The sequence below is a fragment of the Pleurodeles waltl genome, chromosome 3_1 (genome assembly GCF_031143425.1).
Source record: "Pleurodeles waltl isolate 20211129_DDA chromosome 3_1, aPleWal1.hap1.20221129, whole genome shotgun sequence".
In the NCBI taxonomy this organism is placed as follows: Eukaryota; Metazoa; Chordata; class Amphibia; order Caudata; family Salamandridae; genus Pleurodeles; species Pleurodeles waltl.
Genome location: NC_090440.1, coordinates 126227289 through 126247691, shown reverse-complemented (window position 1 = coordinate 126247691; position 20403 = coordinate 126227289). Strand labels below are relative to the sequence as shown.

Here is a 20403-nt window from a genome sequence, read left to right as displayed (position 1 = left end):
CACTTTATTGCTGTTTGTGTGCTGCATAAATACTATACACATTGCCTCTAGGTTAAGCCTGACTCCTTTTAGTACCAAGCCACTCTGTGGTAAGCACAGGTTAATTTAGTGACTTTTTGTGGTACACCCTGCCAGAGATTGTGTCTATTGCTTGACCAGGGCACATACCACAGTCAATCAACAACCCAATATTTCACACCCAGTGATAGTAGCTCTTTAGTTCTGATTACTTTCAATCAAGTCAATTTTACTGAATGAGGTGAAGTGGCCTGGTATGTTTTTCAGTGCTTTTGTGATTTTTTTGGAAGTCTGTTCGGTTTTTTCTTGAGAAAAAGTCACAAAATGGTAAACAAATAAGTGTCCTTATATTTGAATGGGTGGTTTCAAAATCACAACTGATAAGAATCGCATTTGAATTTTTAAAAGCAGATATTGGTTGGTAAGAGGCTTCATTCTTTGCAATCATAATAGCACAGTTTTGCAAAGCTGCATGTCCCCACAATAATGCAGCTCGTTACTTCACATATGACATTACTGAATCAACCCTATTTTGTCACCAGTAATTAACTAGTGTGCATTATAATAGTGGCTATTTGCCACCAGCCTCTCAGAAGACAAGTGGACTTTATGAAGAAACAGGATAAACAAGTTCTATCAGTATCTGTTCGAAGAGGGGACTGAGCCGCTATCTCCATGTATCGAGGGTTGAAAGTGCTCCCTAAATTTCAGCTGGCTAGCTTACTGTTAGCTTCAGATACCTAAACGCCTGAAGAAGGGATAACACTTGCCTCGTTGCTCCTCTACCGAGCAATCCCTTTGAATGTAGTCCAAACAAATGTATTTTACAATGGAAAGGTGCACTTTTTCAATGCAAAAATCTCTATGTTCTGCTTTGCATTATTTTGGGTCAGAGGCCTTCCTGGGGCTTTACAGATCAAATGTCACAATTGTTTACACAAATCCTGAACTATTAAATAGCCTAATTGAGCATTGCATCAACAAGGATAGATGCATTTATGTTTTCAGAAAATACCCATTACTTGTGTACTGAAGTTCACTGCATATGTTCATTGTTTGGGAGCCTTCTATGTTTGTCTAGACACAGGCATTTGTTCTTCTATTATACATCCTATGCTAAACAGTGCACACCTACATCTGCAAGGCTGTTCACTATAGAAAGGCAAGCTTTATTAGTGTCAGAGGTGGGACGGCAGCAGAAGCAGGCCGATGTTACTAGATATATAAAAGCTACTTGTTTTTAATATGTTTTTACTGGGGAAAATTGGGGGTTACATTCTTAATTACGAACTAAGCGCTGTGAGTGCCTTCAAAATCTTGCTTCATTGCTGAGCACTAGAAAGGTCAGCTGGATATTTTTTTTTTACCTAGAAGATGAAACAAGAAGCTAAAACTTTCCAAAATGAGTTTCAATGTTTTAAATACATTGTTGTTCATGTACTACGATTTGGTTTACTAGACAAAATGTGTTGCATTAGTTCTTCAAGGGTCCATGATTTATTTCACCATGTGTTCGCTGGTCAAAAATGCTTTCCTAATATAGTCTGGGGTAAAATATGTTTGCACAGTTTCACATGGCTAAGATTTCTGCACCAGTGTAAATTTCCTGTAACAGAAGCATTACTATATCATACAAGCTGGAAGGTTGCTTCAAGGTTGCCCCTGGAGAAATTCTTTATAATTTCTATTGACACAAAACCAGAAAAGGTTAGGGCCTCATTTACAAGAATCTGGTGCATTGGCTCTGATGCTTCAGATTTTTTGTGTTGCCCTACGACCCCCTAACGATGCCATGGATGTGCTCTATTTAAATACAGAGCTCCATGGCGCAAATTTTAAATGAAGTGTCAGAAATTCTGACTCATCGGTGGAGCTAAACTCACGCGCAGCTGGACTAGTGTCAAAAATATGACACTAATCTAGCAATGCCAGAAGGCCCCATTGAGAAACGCCCTGCCCTCAGCAGGTGGTAAAATTCTGATGCAGTGAAGTCGCCCAAAGGCGCAGTGAAATGATGTAAATTTCACTGTATCAGTTCTGCATGTTTTTTCCCATAGGAATGCTTAATTACTTTGCATACATTGTACCTGGCTCAGGTATAATGTGACTCAAGGCTTTAAAAACTGACGCACTGGGACTAATGCATCAGTTTGTAAATGTGGAGCAGTGTAGAGCACTGCTGGCACCACCGTTGCATCAAAAAAAAAGAAATGATGCAATTGTGATGCAAATGCCTTGAAAATGAGGCCCTTAGATTCTATTTTGCTGTAACATAAGAGTTGTAATTGGCACGAAGACGTTTCAAATGTAATCATAAAAAGTACTAAACCTGGTTTATAAAAAGTACAATGAGGGAAATGTAAATACGTAACTAGTATTTCGTTAGATTATTGTTGTTTCCGATACATACCAGGGTGCAGTAGAATGTGCAAACAATCCCTGTAGCAAATACAGCACCCCACAGGTCGAAGCCTGTCACTGTGAAAGATAAAAACCTGTATTTGATTCCCATAATATTAACGAATAATGTGCAATTAGTCATATTTACAAATATTCTAAAATACCTATTCCATCGTCAGTTGTTACCAGAAATATAATCAGATATGTTCCTTTACTGACTTCATACATATAATATATTTGTGCATACTTGAATCGTGATCATAACTAAAAATAAAACATAATTATAAAAGGAAAGACAAAAGATGTATCAGGTTTTATAAATCTCTTATATAGTACAATTTAGTTTCCTATTTAATGTACTTAAATTTCAGAGCCAAGTATACTCAATATAAAATGAGGTAATCCACCATAGGAAGCTAAGGATGTTTGTGTTCTGTCACTATTACGAGAATAAGTGATGAGCGCAAAGAATCCTCATTACTGATTTTTGTGTGGTCAGTTTCCTCCTAGTTCTATCTGTAGGAAATCGCATCTGAAAAGCTGTGCAGTAGAGCCAGTTACTTTGCATACAATAACAAAACATGTTTTTAATTGTATTTTCCGTTAAGCATAGTGGCATTACCATTCCTATTGTGACATTACCAGTTCCTTGTATTTTTTTGCTACATTTGGGTATTGTGTTGTGTGTGCTTTTATTGTTCTGGCTATTATTCATACTGTAAACATAGACAATTTATATGATCACATACTAACGGAGGTTTGTAACACACAACCTTGATTGGACCTTCACGTGCATAGTAAATGACCTCTACACTGAGAGGCAACGAGGCGTGAGCGCTACTTTCAATGGGACCTTCAACTTCCTCTTTTTGAGAGGTTAGTGGGCCCTTTGTATGTGTGCTATACAGAACACAGCTTGAAAATGATCACACAGGACTATGAAAATGTATTACACTACTGATGACATTCATAACAGTCAATCATTTTACTTCCACTCACCAGAATGATGCACTGTCCCTCTTCACTGTTAGTGAATGCATTTTCTATGGCCAGACGGTCACATCCTCCTAAAAAGAAGTGCACTTCTGTGCCACGAATGGGGGCCAATTATTCAGTTCGCCAATCTTTATTTCTCTACGTCCTTCATTCTTTTCTATTTTTGTCATCCTTGATTTTTAAACTATGTTTTCAGGTCATAGTAATTAAAATCCATGAGTGCATTTTCCTTGTATGTGAAAATCATATGTTTCTTGTCTATTTATTCTAAGTACAACTGCATGTCAGGAAATATCCATCCTGTTTAAATACAATTATATCAAGTGGGTAATTATGTCATTTATGATTTTTATTTCAAGAGTATGGCAGCCATGTTTAGGAGGGTCCCGGCATGTTTTAGTTTTGTTCTACATCCTTCCAATAAATAAATAAAATAAAAATAACCATGTAGTGATTCTGCTCACCTCACACCCATCACTAGACCTTTGAAGAAGCCTATGATATAGCCAGTTTTCATGACATTTATGACATTTATGTTCTTCATGTATATGTTTTTAGATATTTTTGTAATTTTGTAAGTAATATTTATTATTTAATGCTTTTATGTTGAAATATTCAATGTGGGTTGTCAATTTATTAGTTATGGTTCTTCTTTCTAAAAGAGTTTACAAAAGAGTTGAGGAGTTTAAACAATATGTAATGAAAATTTAAATTATTTTTACATTTAAATATTTAAAATTACATTTAAATGTTTTAGTTTTATATTTTACAGATTTAGAAATTTGTACAAAAAAAGTAAGTAAAATTGTATTAGTGTTGTGTTTAATAATTTTAGAAGAGGGGGTAAAAAGTGTAGATTTTAATTTTAGATTTCGTTTTTTATTTGGTATTTGAAATAGTCACACCAGACTCATCCTCCAAATTCTTCGCAGAATACACATCACTCGACAGTCAAGGGAACTTCACTAGCTACTGACACTCAAACGTGCAAAGTCCAAACTCCTCACTCATGCATTTAAGCTTTATTCAGCTCCTTTTACCAGCCCTCCAGACACATCCACTCTGCCAGAATCCCACATCCTAAGAGTACACAAAAACAGATCAGGAGACAGCACCTTCTTGAAAATCTATGCGAAATGGTGGAACAACCACCCAATACATATAAGAGCCTACTCCTTTCTTCTTGAATTCTGCAAGAAGTTGACAACCTTGCTTTTTGTTTATCTGCCGCCCTAAGTTAGACTAGGAACACACACCTACTCAGCGCCAGGATACCTCACACCTACACCTAAAATAGTAGAACTGCAAGAAATTGGAGGGGTGAGTATCTTCCTCTAATAATAACCAAACCCCCTGTTAGAGCGAACCACTAAAGTCACTAACTTAACCTAAGCTCAGCCTTCTCATAGCTACAGCACAGAGCAGACAGGCTTATCTTAGTGGCAAAGTATGAAGTATTTATGAAGTTTTCAAACAGTAATAAAGTCGAAACACCATAAAATAAAAACACTAAACCAATGTAGAGATCTAGGGTCAATTGTAATGAATTGTAATGAAATGACAACAAAACAACAAAAATCCAAAACGTAGAATCAGAGGTATGATTTTTAAAAGTTTAAGGTTGACAATAGTGGTAAAAAGAGTCATGCAACCCTGCAGTCATCTTGTTGCTCTTGATCTGGACAAGGGCAAGTTTAAGGTGGACAATGGTGGAGTGTGGGTTAGATACAAGGAACCAGTTTATCCCAGTCACAAGTTTCCTTCCAGTTCAAAACTTTTATGTAAGTACAAAAGTCTTTAGCAGGGCTAGATGTTCAACTGGATCCAACAAAGGGCTCAGCGACAATTGGGACCCACTGCACGAGGTCTCAGAGTTCATCCCAGGCTGCTTAGCATCAGGCTTGGGGAATTCATTAAAAAGGTTGGTGGTGTTGCTAGGCTCCTGCTTGGGATTTTGGTGTCAAAGTTTGTTGAGTTTGATAATTTGCATCAAGTCTGATGAAGTTTCTGTTAGGCGGGAGTAGTGCACTCTCACCATAGCCTGGGGTCCAAGACCTTGAGGGTCAGGACTCACACCCACAGAGCCCAGCAGAGGGGTTCATGTCAAGTCTAGTTGGCCAGCTCGGAAGTAACAAAGGGCAACTTGAAGCTTGTTGTATACTTGTAGCTTAAACAGGAGGTTGGCCTTCTCAACACTGGAGTCACTTCCGGGACCCTGGGTGTAAGGGAAGCAGATAATGACTTTTTAGGTATTCAAAAATCAGGGCAGTCCTCTTTTGAATCATCCTCAGGTTAATGGGGTAAAAGGCCCCATGGGTGACTCTACCCACTTTTGCTGATCTTCCTGTGTGTTTTAATGCAAATAATCTCACAGTGTCCCTCCCTGCTCAAACCCAACCTGGCCAATCCTTTCATCCCCTCTGCAGAGCTTCTATGCTTCCCTAGCGGTGTGGTCCGGGAAATAAGCAAGACTACCGTATGGTCACTTAAATTCGGATTAGGGCAGCTCGTGTCCTACTGAGCCTGCTGCCTGGCTGGCTAGGTGGACAAAGGAAAGGGGCAGGCCCAGGAGCTAGCTTTATCTGGTTGGTAATGGATAGGCCCCTATGAAGTTAAATAAAGTCCCAGGCACAACCCAGATGGTCAGGTTGTTAGAGAAACAGAACACCTCCCCACACTCAGAGCCTTTGCCTCAGCTATTGAATCAAGTTCACACCTCATCAAGGGACCTATACAACTCCTGGGTGACAGTTGGAAGCTCATGCAAATGGACTTCTAGAGGCTTTAGGCAGGCAATGGTTAACTTTCTAAAAGTACCTGTTTATAATTATTGATTACAAATCTGACTTTACCAGTAGAATGGGTTTGTAGTAAATGATTCTAGAAGACAAAACATGAACTCTGTAGCTGCTTCCAAAATCGAGATAGCAAATATGAAAATTAATATTGTATCCCAATGCTTTCCCACGGAACAGTTAACACTGCTACAGAGAAAAAACCATTGAGGGCTTTTTCACTGTATGCACGTCTAACAATAAACTTTCACAAGTCCTACTTTTACATCCGAAAAGGGGTTAGTTTGACAAGTCGAATTTGCAGTGTAAACTGGCACAGCCAGAATTCTGGTGGCAGGCCAGCAGTCAGATTCACATGGCCACTATAGAGGGTGGCACTATGAATGTTGCAGCCTACGTGTGACATTTGCCAGTCTACCTGTGACATTTACCTTATAGGCGCTGGATACCTAGTGGTATTATGTACTAATGATCTAAAGTGAGTTAAATGTGCTAATCAGAGGTATAACAATTTCATCATGTAGAAAAAAGGAGCACCAGCACTTTCCAACTGGTTAGCAAGGATTAAAGTGCACAGAGTTCTACAGACAGGAAATAACGGTCACAGCAAAAATCTCAGTTGGTACTACATAGAGGATGCTCATTTCCAACAACAACATTTATTGTAAAATGTTATTATTTTGTTATATGTTTCAAAGTTTTTTTTTTTTTATTATATCACGAAATGACTTTGCAGAGAGTGTTGCACTTCATGAGGCTAAGGCAACAACAAGAACAAGCATTGGCAAAGCCAATAGGTTTTGATTTTTTTTTTAACTTCACAGGCAATTCAGAAGTACTAGGTGACTCAGCTAGCCTCTCACACACAGACACAGACACAGACCCAGACCCAGACCCATACATGGAGGAGTAATGTGCAGATTTAGCAAAATGATTACTGCCTGTGGTTCCGTAATTTGCCTCTAATTCTTTAATACCACTTGTCCTTCTTTTGCTGCCTGGTAAGAAATTAATTTGATTATTATGCACCAATCTATTGCGACTAACCATTGCATTACTGTGTATGACGTCCAAACATGGAGGTATAACTACTGCATGCAGCCATGCTGGGACTTTCTAATGTTTCCAACCATGTTGCTACTATCTGCTGGCTCTGACAACAGCTGTATTACCTACCTTGGCCTTCCATGTTGGCATAATCAACCGTGACCAGACACATTATGGCCAACCATGGTAGTATTAGAAGTATTTTTGTACTGTCTACTTTAGGGAAACAGAAAATGGTACTACCAACCATGGTGGCTCTATCAATGGCAGTATAGTATGGAGGTACTGTGCATTGAAGCCTGCCATGGTGGTGCCGTTTACGGCTGCCATCCATGTTGATACTATCCACAGTGGGAACTCATGCTGGTACTTTGACTAAACATGGCAACTATTATGTTTGCCCATTCATAAATTGAAACCTTAAGCCCTGTTCGTGGTTTTACATATCCTAATGATGGTGGCATTTTTGTGCATATATACATTATGGAGTATATACAGAGGTGATGCTGTCATGAAGGGAAAACATAGACAATAGCAACTTTCCAACAAATGACACTCAGTTTTAGAATAACCTTCAACAGAATACCGTGATAGTGTTAGAATTGCATTGAGGCCTCCATGCAATTTATTAGTTGGAGCCTTGCATATATATTAATTGGCAATGTCGATGGTTGTTCAAGAGCTCACATGGATAACTCTGGCTCCTTCGACTCCGAGTCCACTGAGTCCTACTTCGAGTCTGCCACCTTCCTGGAGAGCTGGAAACAAGCCAAGATCAACGTCCTCCTCAAAAAATCCAAGGCAGACCCCAAGTACCTCAAGAACTTCCAGCCTATTTCCCTGCTCCCCTTCCCAGCAAAAGACATCGAGAAGGCTGTCAACAGACAACTCACCCGCTTCCTCGAGGAGAACGGCATACTGGACCCTTCCGAATCTGGATTCTGCAGCAACCACAGCACTGAGACCACCCTCATCGCCACCCCCTACATCAGAGCCATACTGGACAGTGACAAAACCACGGCCCTCATCCTCCTGGACCTCTCGGCCACGTTCAACACCGTCTGCCACCACACCCTATGCTCACGCCTCAGAAACGCTGGAATCTGTGACAGAGCTCTGGACTGGGTCACCTCCTTTCTCGCCGGCAGAACGCGGAGAGTCCACCTCCCCCCATTCCACTCGGAGGCCACCAAAATCATCTGTGGGGTACCCCAGAGTTCGTCCCTCAGCCTGACCCTCTTCAACATCTACATGGCCCGCTCGCTAACATCGCCCAATCCCACAACCTCAACATCATCTCATAGGCCGGCGACACGCAGCTGATCCTCTCCCTCACCAAGGACTCCGCCAAGACCTACCTCCACAAAGGAATGAAGGCCATCAACGAATGGATGAAGAGCAGCTGCCTGAACTCAATTCCAGCAAGATGGAAGTCCTCATCTTCGGCTCCACCCTCTCTGCATGGGATGACTCCTGGTGGCCTGCCACTCTCTGAACCACTCTGACTCCCACCGACAAAGCACGTAACCTTGGATTCATCTTGGACCCCTCACTATCCATGACCCAGCAAGTCAATACCATCTCCTGCTTCAACTCCTTTTGCATGCGCTGAAAGATCTACAAATGGATACCCAATGAAACCAGAAGAACAGTCACCCAAGCCCTCGTAAGTAGCAAGCTGCACTACAGCAATGCCCTCTACGCAGGAACCAATGCCAAACGCCAGGAGAGGCTGCAACGCATCCAGAACGTCTCTGCATGCCTCATTCTAGACATCCCCCGCCACTGCCACATCACAGACCACCTGAATAACCTGCTCTGGCTCCCAGTCAACAAGAGAATCACCTTCAAACTCCTCACCCACACTCACAAAGCACTGCACTACACCGGTCCAGAATACCTCAACAGACGACTCTCCTTCTACACCCCGACCCGGCATCTCCGCTCCGCTGACCTCGCCCTCGCAATTGTCCCACGCGTCCGCAGAAATAAAACGGGCGGTAGATCATTCTTGCACCTCGTCACCAAACGTGGAGCACTCTTCCCACCCACCTGCGCCAGACCAAAGACCTCCTTACCTCCAGGAAACTTGTCAAGACCTGGCTGTTCGAGCAGTAGCAGCACCCCCCTGCTCCCGCCTCCCCTCCTCAGCGCCTTAAGACCCTCACGGGTGAGTAGTGCATTTTTTAAATTCCTGATTGATTGATTGAATACTAAACCATGTATATTGCTCCTCCAAAAGTAGCACTATCTTCTTTCCACAATGAGACTTGCTTTAGCTCCACTAATGGCCCTCACTCCTGACTAGAAGTTCTGTGTAATAGTGTGTTGAAATTTGTAGAATGTTAGAACACTGTGAACAGAACATTCTTTCAAGTTCGTACGAGAAGGAGAGTTTTGTTCGTTGTGAGCGTGTGTGAGCATTCCAATAAACCGGCCTTGTTTTAAAGCCATCACTTTGACCGGCATCTTAATTACCACATTTTTGTCTTTGTTTCAAACGCGAGGAGCACTCACCACAATTTCAGCATTGCGTTCGGCTTGCAGCATTTCCTTATTGATGCTTTGTAGCCAGTTGAAGACATCTCTTTGTAGCCCGTCTTTGAATTCCAGTACTCATTCACATAGATTATATGAGGAACAGGAAGTAGTGAGGCAGAGCATTTCCGTGGCATTTTTAACCTAACTGCTTACTGAGCTGTACTCGCATGATGGCCATTTTCGAAATACTTAGGGCCTCATTACAACATTGGCGGACGGCAACCGCTGCCCACCAAGTTGTAACCGCCGTGCGGCTGCCAATGCGGCCGCACTCCTGCGGTGCCCATTATGACATCCCCACCGGGCCGCAACATGGGAGCTGGCTCCAAATGGAGCTGGCGGTGTTGCGGCCGTGCGACGGGTGCAGTTGCACCCGTCACGCTAGCTGTGTGGGGCTGTGCCTGCGACTCCCCTTTCCACCAGCCTTTCCATGGCGGTTCCTACTGCCATGGAAAGGCTGGCGGGAAGGGGACTCGTAATCCCCTGGGCAGCGCACTGCCCTGGCAGATTAAAGCCGCCGTTGACCAACGTGGCGGAAAACCGCGGTCGTAATCCGCGAGTTTGCACTGCCAGCCTGTTGGCGGTGCAACCTCCAAAACAGCCCTGGTGGTCTTTGGCCGCCAGGGTTGTAATGAGGCCCTTAGTGTTTCTGATTAAGGATTGGCAGCGCAGCGTCATTCATCAGCAGCCATTTTAGGTGCTGTATATGTATCCCAAAGCATAGCTATAAGTAAATGCCTCCTTGGCATGGTTACCCCCTGACTTTTTGCCTTTGCTGATGCTAAGTTATGATTTTAAAGTGTGCTGGGACCCTGCTAACCAGGCCCCAGCACCAGTGTTCTTTCCCTAAACTGTACCTTTGTCTCCACAATTGGCACAATCCTGGCACTCAGGTAAGTCCCTTGTAACTGGTAAACCTGGTACTAAGGGCCCTGATGCCAGGGAAGGTCTCTAAGGGCTGCAGCATGTCTTATGCCACCCTAGGTACCCCTCACTCAGCACATACACACTGCTTCACAGCTTGTGTGTGCTGGTGGGGAGAAAATGACTAAGTCGACATGGCACTCCCCTCAGAGTGCCATGCCAACCTCTCACTGCCTGTGGCATAGGTAAGTCACCCCTCTAGCAGGCCTTACAGCCCTAAGGCAGGGTGCACTATACCACGGGTGAGGGCATATGTGCATGAGCACTATGCCCCTCCAGTGTCTAAGCAAAACCTTAGACATTGTAAGTGCATTGTAGCCATAAGAGTATATGGTCTGGAAGTTTGTCAAACATGAACTCCACAGCACCATAATGGCTACACTGAAAACTGGGATGTTTGGTATCAAACTTCTCAGCACAATAAATGCACACTGATGCCAGTGTGCAATGTATTATAAAATACACCCAGAGGGCATCTTAGAGATGCCCCCTGAAAACATACCTGACTTCCAGTGTGGGCTGACTAGTTTTTGCCAGCCTGCCACACACCAGACATGTTGTTGGCCACATGGGGAGAGTGCCTTTGTCACTCTGTGGCCAGGAACAAAGCCTGCACTGGGTGGAGGTGCTTCTCACCTCCCCCTGCAGGAACTGTAACACCTGGCGGTGAGCCTCAAAGGCTCACCCCCTTTGTTACAGCGCCACAGGGCATCCCAGCTAGTGGAGTTGCCTGCCCCTCCGGCCACTGCCCCCACTTTTGGTGGCAAGGCTGGAGGAGATAAGTAGAAAAACAAGGAGGAGTCACCCCACAGTCAGGACAGCCCCTAAGGTGTCCTGAGTTGAGGTGACTCTTACTTTTAGAAAACCTCCATCTTGTAGAAGGAGGATTCCCCCAATAGGATTAGGGATGTGCCCTCCTACCCACAGGGAGGAGGCACAAAGAGGGTGTAGCCACCCTCAAGGACAGTAGCCATTGGCTACTGCCCTTCCAGACCTAAACACATCCCTAAATCCAGTATTTAGGGGCCCCCAGAACCAAGGAAGATAGATTCCTGCAACCTAAAGAAGAAGAAGGACTGCTGACCTGAAGCCCTGCAGTGAAGACGGAGACGATACCTGATTTGGCTCCAGCCCCACCGGCCTGTCTCCCTACTTTGACGAAAACTGCAACAGCGACGCATCCAAAAGGGACCAGTGACCTCTGAAGCCACAGAGGACTGCCCTGCATCCAAAGGACCAAGAAGCTCCTGAGAACAGTGGCCATCTTTCTGCAACAAAGAAGCAACTTTAAAGACCTCACGTTTCCCGCCGGACGTGTGAGACTTTCCACTCTGCACCCGATGCCCCGGCTCGACCTGTGGAAAACGAACACTACTGGGAGGACTCCTCGGCAGCTGCGAGCCCGTGAGTAGCCAGAGTTGACCCCCCTGAGCCCTCACAGCGACGCCTGCAGAGGAAATCCAGAGGCTCCCCCTGACCGCGACTGCCTGTAACAAGGGACCCGACGCCTGGAACCAACACTGCACCCGCAGCCCCCAGGACTTGAAGAAACCGAGCTCCAGTGCATGAGCGACCCCCAGGCAACCCTCTGCCTAGCTAGGTGGTGGCTACCCCGAGGAGCCCCCCCCGTGCCTGCCTGCATCGTTGAAGAGACCCCCGGGTCTCCCAATTGCTTTCAATACAAAACCCGACGCCTGTTTGCACTATGCACCCAGCCGCCCCTGTGCCGCTGAGGGTGTACTTTCTGTGCCTGCTTGTGTCCCCCCCGGTGCCCTACAAAACCCCCCTGGTCTGCCCTCTGAGGACACGGGTACTTACCTGCTGGCAGACTGGATCCGGGGCACCCCTGTTTCCATTGAAGCCTATGTGTATTGGGCACCTCTTTGACTTCTGCACCTGACAGGTCCTGAGCTGCTGGTGTGGTAACTTTGGGGTTGCCTTGAACCCCTAACGGTGGGCTACCTTGGACCCAACTTTGAACCCTGTAAGTGTTTTACTTACCTGTGAACTTAACAATTACTTACCTCCCCAGGAACTGTTGATTTTTGCAGTGTGTCCACTTTTAAAATAGCTTATTGCCATGTTTTTCAAAACTGTACATGCTATTGTGACTATTCAAAGTTCCTAGAATACCTTTCATTTGAAGTATTACTTGTAAATCTAGAACCTGTGGTTCTTAAAATAAACTAAGAAAATATATTTTTCTATATAAAAACCTATTAGCCTGGAGTAAGACTTTGAGTGTGTGTTCCTCATTTATTGCCTGTGTGTGTACAACAAATGCTAACAGTACCCTCTGATAAGCCTACTGCTTGACCACACTACCACAAAATAGAGCATTAGAATTATCTCTTTTTGCCACTATCTTACCTCTAAGGGGAACCCTTGGACTCTGTGCACACTATTTCTTACTTTGAAATAGTATATACAGAGCCAACTTCCTAAAATAGCAAATAGCGTTTTGGGTCAAATGAATGCAGTTTTACATATAAGACATTATAACAGTACATTTTTAAAAAAAAGGTAATTATTGTTCTAAATTGTTTTTTTAACTATATTTATCCACATACATTTCTAAAATGAGCAACACTTATGAAAATCCACCTCCTCCATTTTTAAACTCTGCTAATGAGGTGGGATGACTGGTTCAGACACTTCAAAAGCTATGGGGGTTATTCCAACTTTGGAGGAGGTGGTAATCCGTCCCAAATGTGACGGATTTACCACCAGCCGTATTACGAGTTCCATAGGATATAATGGACTCGTAATACGGCTGGTGGTATATCCGTCACTTTACCGTCACTTTTGGGACGGATTACCACTTCCTCCAAAGTTGGAATAACCCCCTATATGTTGGCAATTAATAGTGATTTATTTGAATTACAAAAAAAAGGCATTCTTACTTAACTTAATAGGACTTGAGGCTAAAGAAATGTTTGAGAATTTACCTCCAATGTTGCCTCCACCTGGCACGGATGCCAGAGATTATGATTGTTTTTCAGAGGCCATTGATAGATTGGAAAAAAGGTTTTCAGAAAAACCACACATTGTGATGGAAAGGTATATGTTTTTCACACGTCATCAACAACCTAATGAGTCGATTGACTCACATATTTCTGCATTACGGATTCTGGCTGCAGACTGTGAGTTTTGGAGTGACAGCAGATACTTATATTAGAGATCAGTTAATTAATTTCTGCTCAAGCAAAACAATAGAGGAACAACTTCTGAGACAACGCAATCCCACCTTGAAAGAAGGTATTGATACAGCTAAGAGTGTTGAATGTACAATCAAATTATTAAAAACTATTAATGTTAATGACGTTAACAAAGAAATTGCAGCTGTACCTTTACGGGACACAGAGAAAAATTAGCCTAAGAACAAAGACAAATTTCCTAAGGGAAAATTAGTCATTACTAATAAACAAAGTTCAGGATACAATGCCAATAAAAAAACTTGTGACAAGTGTGGTTCCACAACACATACTTCGCAATTCAAGTTTTGTCCAGTTGAAGGGAAAGAATGCTTTAAGTACAAGAAGATTGGTAATTTTGGTAATGTATGTAGATCAGTTTCCAACAGAAAGATATCTACAGTTAAGGAAGACTCAAAGTCTGAAGATGATATGCAAGATTATTTTGTACTGTGTGTTAAGGAAAATAATTATTCTATTAATGAAGATACTAATGTATTACATGATGATAAAGATGTAGTTTTGAATTTCGATATTAATGAGCCTAGTAAAGAGAATGTTGGGAAGGTTATTAGCTGTACAGAAATTAACAAAAAACCTTATCTTCCACCTCACTGTGAGATTGTCATTGATGGTTTGACTGTTAAAGTTTTGGCAAATTCTGGATCACCGTATACTATCTTATCAGATCGGTTTTGTTTTAATAAAAAGTTATAACCCAATGATGTCAAAGTATATAGTTATGGGGGCAAAGAAATTGACATCTTGGATTTTTTTTTGCAGAAATCAAATTTTGAACAGGCCAATAATCGGTAAGGTATATGTTGCCATTAATGGGAATGGTGCTCAATCGAAACGCTAAAAGTCCAGTGTATATATCTGATAATATACAATCTGTCCAAGATTTGAACACAAATACAGATAAGTTAGAGATTTTATTAGACAAATATAAACATTTGTTTAGTGGACAATTAGGCAAAGTACCAGGATTTTAACATCACATTCAACTTTTATTCCTACCAAACACAAATTAAGACATGTTCCTTTATCGGTCTGGAAGGAATTATCTGAGATGCTGAATAATATGTGTAAAGAGGATATAATGGAGCCTGTTGATGCTGCAGACTGGGTATCCACAATCGATCTGGTGAGGAAAAAAACTGGAGATTTACGTTTATGTGCAGACGTAAGATCGGTGAATAAGCACATTTTGGTGGATTGTTATGCACTTCCACGGATTCAAGAGCATTTCAGTAAGTTAGAGGGTTTTCAAAAATTTGACCTAAAGGCAGCATACCATCAAGTAGAGGTAACTCCTGAGTCTCGTTGCATCACAACTTTTATCACTCCATATGGTGCTTTTCACTATAAATGTGTGCCTTTTGGTTTGATATCGGCTGCTTTGGTTTTTCAAAAATTGGTATGTTGTTTATTTGAAGATGTTGGGAATGTCATTGCCTTTCAGAATGATATTTTGATTCACACAGCTTCAGAAGAAGAACACTATACGACGCAGGACAAAAGTTATGTCAATTTTAAGTAATTAGGGAATGACGATTCGTTTGGACAAGTGCACATTTTTAACTAATGAAATAGACTATTTAGTTCATACTATTTCTTAAAAAGGAATTACACCAAAGACAAATTGTCTACTTCTGATACAAAAAACATGGAAGAACCCTGAAACAAAGACCAAGTTTGTTCTTTCTTAGGTCTATTTGAATATTATTCTAGATTTGACTAAAATGTAAACTATTTGGCTATGCTTTTACATGTAGTACTCAAAAAATCAGAAAAGTTCATGTGGTCTAACAAACAGGTTGATGCTTTCAGAAAATTGAAAGAAATATAGTAGATTCTCAACCACTGTCACCATACTCTGGTGATGCATTAGATGTCATCACTGTAGATGCTTTTGGTTCTTGGGCATTATCTGAAACTGAGTGTATATATTCAACAATTGAACGTGAAACATATATTTGTGCTTGGTCTGTTGAACATTTTAAGATGTATATATAGAGTGAACAGTTTAAATTGAGGATGGGTCATACATCTCTTATTTCCCTATTATCCTAAAATGGTATTGGCAATGTGTTAAAATGGGTTCTTTGGTTGGCAGTCAGGTTACCCCCTGTCCAAGCAAGGACCCTCACTCTAGTCAGAATAAGTAACACATAATCCAAATTATCCTGTGCCCACCCTCTGGTAGCTTGGCACTGAGCAGTCAGGCTTAATTTAGAAGGCAATGTGTAAAGTATTTGTGCAATAAATCATGCAATAACACCATTTAGCACCACAAAAATACACCACACATTGTTCAGAAAAATATACAATATTGTAAAAGTGATATAAAGGGGGTCATTCTGACCCCGGCGGTCAAGGACCACCGGGGCCAGGGTCGGCGGGAGCACCGCCAACAAGCTGGCGGTGCCCCGCAGGGCATTCTGACCGCGGCGGTTTGGCCGCGGTCAGAAGAGGAAAACCGGCGGTCTCCCGCTGATTTTCCGCTGCCCAGATGAATCCTCCATGGCGGCGCAGCTTGCTGCGCCGCCATGGGGATTCAGACACCCCATACCGCCATCCTGTTCCTGGCGGTTCGCGGTTGGCGGTATGGGGTGTCGTGGGGCCCCTGGGGGCCCCTGCAGTGCCCATGCCAAAGGCATGGGCACTGCAGGGGCCCCCGTAAGAGGGCCCCACCCTGAATTTCAGTGTCTGCTTTGCAGACACTGAAATTCGCAACAGGTGCAACTGCACCCGTTGCACCTTCCCACTCCGCCGGCTCCATTCGGAGCCGGCTTCCTCGTGGGAAGGGTGTTTCCCACTGGGCTGGCGGGCGGCCTTTTGGCGGTCGCCCGCCAGCCCAGTGGGAAACCCAGAATAACCGCAGCGGTCTTTTGACCGCGGTGCGGTATTCTGGAGGGGGGAACTCTGGCGGGCGGCCTCCGCCGCCCGCCAAGTTAAGAATCACCCCCAAAGTCTCTTTCAAACACAAAGTACCTGGTTCACGTGAAAAATCACCGCAAAGAACTGCAGAGGGGGAGATGCGTGAAAACAAAGGGGTGTGCGTTGATTTCTTGGGCCGCACACAGCAATGCATCATTTAGTTTTCACGCAAGGACGGCTGTGTGTCTATTTCCGGTGCTCGGTCGTGGATCATCTTTGGGTTGCCGGGTTTTCGAATGCCTCAGGGATGATGCATGGATTTACTGTGCTGGCAGGATGACGTCACAAGAGCTGTGTTGATTCGGTGGGCGTTGTGTTGAATTTTCTACAGCACAGCAGGCGCTGTGTCGATTCCTCTCTGGAAGTCAGGCTGCGTCGTTCCGGTTCGGCGGTGCCGAATTCCAGTGGGACGTACGTTGAATTTCCGGTCGCTACACTGGTGCTGCATCGATCTTCTTGATGCAGAGTCGGGCTGCATCATTCCAGTTCTCCATGCAGTGAAATTTTCACTGCGGTGCAGGATGTGCGTTCTTTCTGGCAGGCTGTGCATTGAATTTTGCCACCCAAGGAGTCCTTCTTGTAGAGATGAAGTCTTTTTGGTCCTGAGACTTCAGGGAACAGGAGACAAGCTCTATCAAAGCCCTTGGAGAGCACTTCTTCACCACAGCCAGAGAGCAGCAAGGCAGCAGGGCAACAGCAAGGCAGCAATCCTTCACAGAAAGCAGACAGTTGAGTCCTTTTGGCAGCCAGGCAGTTCTTCTGGATTGAGGTTCTGGTTTAAGGTTCTTCTCCAGGAAGTGTCTGAGTTGGTAGAGGCAGAGGCCCTGTTTAAATACCCAAATGTGCCTTTGAAGTGGGGGAGACTTCAAAGAGTGGTTTAGAAGTGCACCAGGTCCCCTTTCAGTTCAATCCTGTCTGCCAGGGTCCCAGTAGGGGGTGTGGCAGTCCTTTGTGTGAGGGCTGGCCACTGTCCTTTGATATGCAAGTGTCAGGCCCTCCAGCCTCCCAGCCCAGGAATACCCATTCAAAATGCAGATGTATGCAAGTGAGGCTGAATATCCTGTGTTTGGGGTGTGTCTGAGTGCTGTGTCATCTAAACCCAGCTGGATGTGGATTGTAAGGCACAGAAGGATTTAAGTGCAGAGAAATGTTCAGTTTCTAAAAGTGACATTTCTAAAATAGTAATATTAAATCCAACTTCACCAGTCAGCAGGATTTTGTATCACCGTTCTGGCCATGATAAATATGACCTTCCTACTCCTTTCAGATCAGCAGCTACCACTCAAACAATTTATGAGGGTAGCCCCAATGTTAGCCTATGAAGGGAGTACCCCTCACAACAGTGTAAAAAGGAATTTAGGAGTTTTACACTACCAGGACATGTAAACTACACAGGTACATGTCCTGCCTTTTGCGTACACAGCACCCTGCCCTATGGGTTACCTAGGGCATACATTAGGGGTGCCTTACGTGTAGAAAAAGAAGAGAGTTTCAAATGCCAACTCGAATTGACAGTGAAACTGCACACACAGGCCTTGCATTTGCAGGCCTGAGACAACGTTAAGGATCTACTTAAGTGGGTGGCACAATCAGTGCTGCAGGCTCACAAGTAGCATTCAATTTACAGGCCGTGGGCACACATAGTGCACTTTACTAGGGACTTATAAGTAAATTAAATAATCAAATTGTGTATGATCCAGTGTTGCCATATTTAAAGGGAGAGAGCATATGGACTTTAGCACTGGTTAGCAGTGATAAAGCGCGCATAGTCTAAAAACCAGCAGAAACAGTATCTAAAAAGTGGAGGGAGGCAGGCAGGCAGGCAGGCAAAAGGTTAGGGGTGACCACCCTAAGGCTGTCAGGTCTAACACAAAGCATCGTCAAGACTCATTTGTGTTTTAGCAAAATTGTTTGACTACAATTTCACAGTGTCTTATTTGCCAGGAATAAGGAATATCAGAGCGTATTGTTTATCTAGATTATCTTGCAAAGATAAAATGATATTAGATACTGAAGTGATTGAAGAATGTGTTGCAGCAAGTGCAAAAGATGCAGTGTTGTAAGATGGGGAAGTCATTTCAGAAGAAGAATGGGTTTCAGCATCTGACAAGGATGAAATTCTTGAAAAAGTGAATGGTTTTATCATAAAAGGTTGGCCGTTAGAAAAGTCTTGAAAGTAAGAAATGAGTTGTCTATAGAAAATGAAATGTTACTAAAAGGGGAATGTTTTGTACCTCCTATAGAAATAAGAAGGAAACTAATTTCCATAGCTCATATTGGACATTTGGGTCAATGTGAAACTATCACAAAATTGAGAAATCAGTTTTGGTGGCCATATATGGACTCAGAGGTAATCGCTTTTATTAAAAACTGTATGTTGTGTCAGGATTCTGCTAAAGTTTGGAAAACACAAAAAACTGAAGTTAACTTGCTAAAGTTACCAGAACAACCATGGAAGGATTTAGCCATGGATTTATTAGGTCCTTATGAAGGTATTAACAGGAAAAGGTATATGTGTTAGTCCTTCTTTATTATTTTTCTAAGTGGGTTGAGTATAAATGGATTGGATGACCCAATACTGATGAAATAATTAAGTTCTTAAATGATTGTTTCAGAAAAGAAGGGTATCTAGAAAGTATTACTACTGACAGCAAGATTTCTTGTCTAATTTCGGAATCAAACATAAACAAACTGCTTTATATGCACCTAAAATAAATGGTTTAGTTAAAAGATTTAATAGAACTTTAGTGAAAGCAATTCAGTTGGCATTAAGAGCTAGGATTGATGTTAAGGAACATGCTGCACAATTGATTTGGTCCTATCACTGTACACCTCTTTGTTCAACTTAATGTTCTCCTTTTTTGTTGTTAATGGGAAGAAAACATAGATTGGGTTTTAATCCACATTGGTTGCAAAACAAAGTACAGATCATGGTGGCATTGTTCCAGATTAGCACAGGTAAACAGTGGAATTGTCTATCTGATCCCGATTTTGGATGTGAGTTTGTCAAAGTACACACAAACAGTAGAGCAGGTTGAGTCATTGTAAAGAATACAATGCATCAAGTGATAAAACGAATGAGTTGGGTGTCAGAGTCAGTAGACATATAAAATTGCCAAACAAATACAATGATTTTATAATGTATTAGGTATGTGTTATTGTATTGTTTAATGCATTTGTAACGTAGGATGATGTCATCTAGTGCAGAAATTATTTTTCAAATTTGTTACACTTCATAATTGTTTGTTTTATATTTGCTCATTTCACTTTTTTTGTTTGAAAAAAAGAGATATGTAATAGAGTGTTGAAATTTGTAGAATGTTAGAATATTGTGAGCGGAACGGAACTTTCTTTTGGGTTTGTATGAGAAAGAGCCTTTGGTTCGTTAGGAGCGTTCATGAGTGCTCCAATAAACCGGACTTGTTTTAAGGCCATCACTGTCATTGGCATCTTAATTACCACACTCTAACTGTCTACTGTCCTAGTACTGAGATCATGTGCATAGCTCCATTAATGCACCTCAATTCCGACCAGAAGCACTTTCT

At 42.7% G+C, this 20403-nt stretch overlaps 1 protein-coding gene across 1 annotated transcript in view; it reads right to left on the bottom strand.

Annotated features, from left to right (window-relative positions):
• The window catches only part of SLC5A12 (solute carrier family 5 member 12), a 254456-nt gene that overhangs the window by 170282 nt on the left and 63771 nt on the right, over positions 1-20403 (bottom strand). The window contains exon 4 of the mRNA XM_069221239.1: positions 2429-2496. Coding sequence (XP_069077340.1) covers positions 2429-2496 — 68 coding nt within the window. The remainder of the gene's footprint in view (positions 1-2428; positions 2497-20403) is intronic.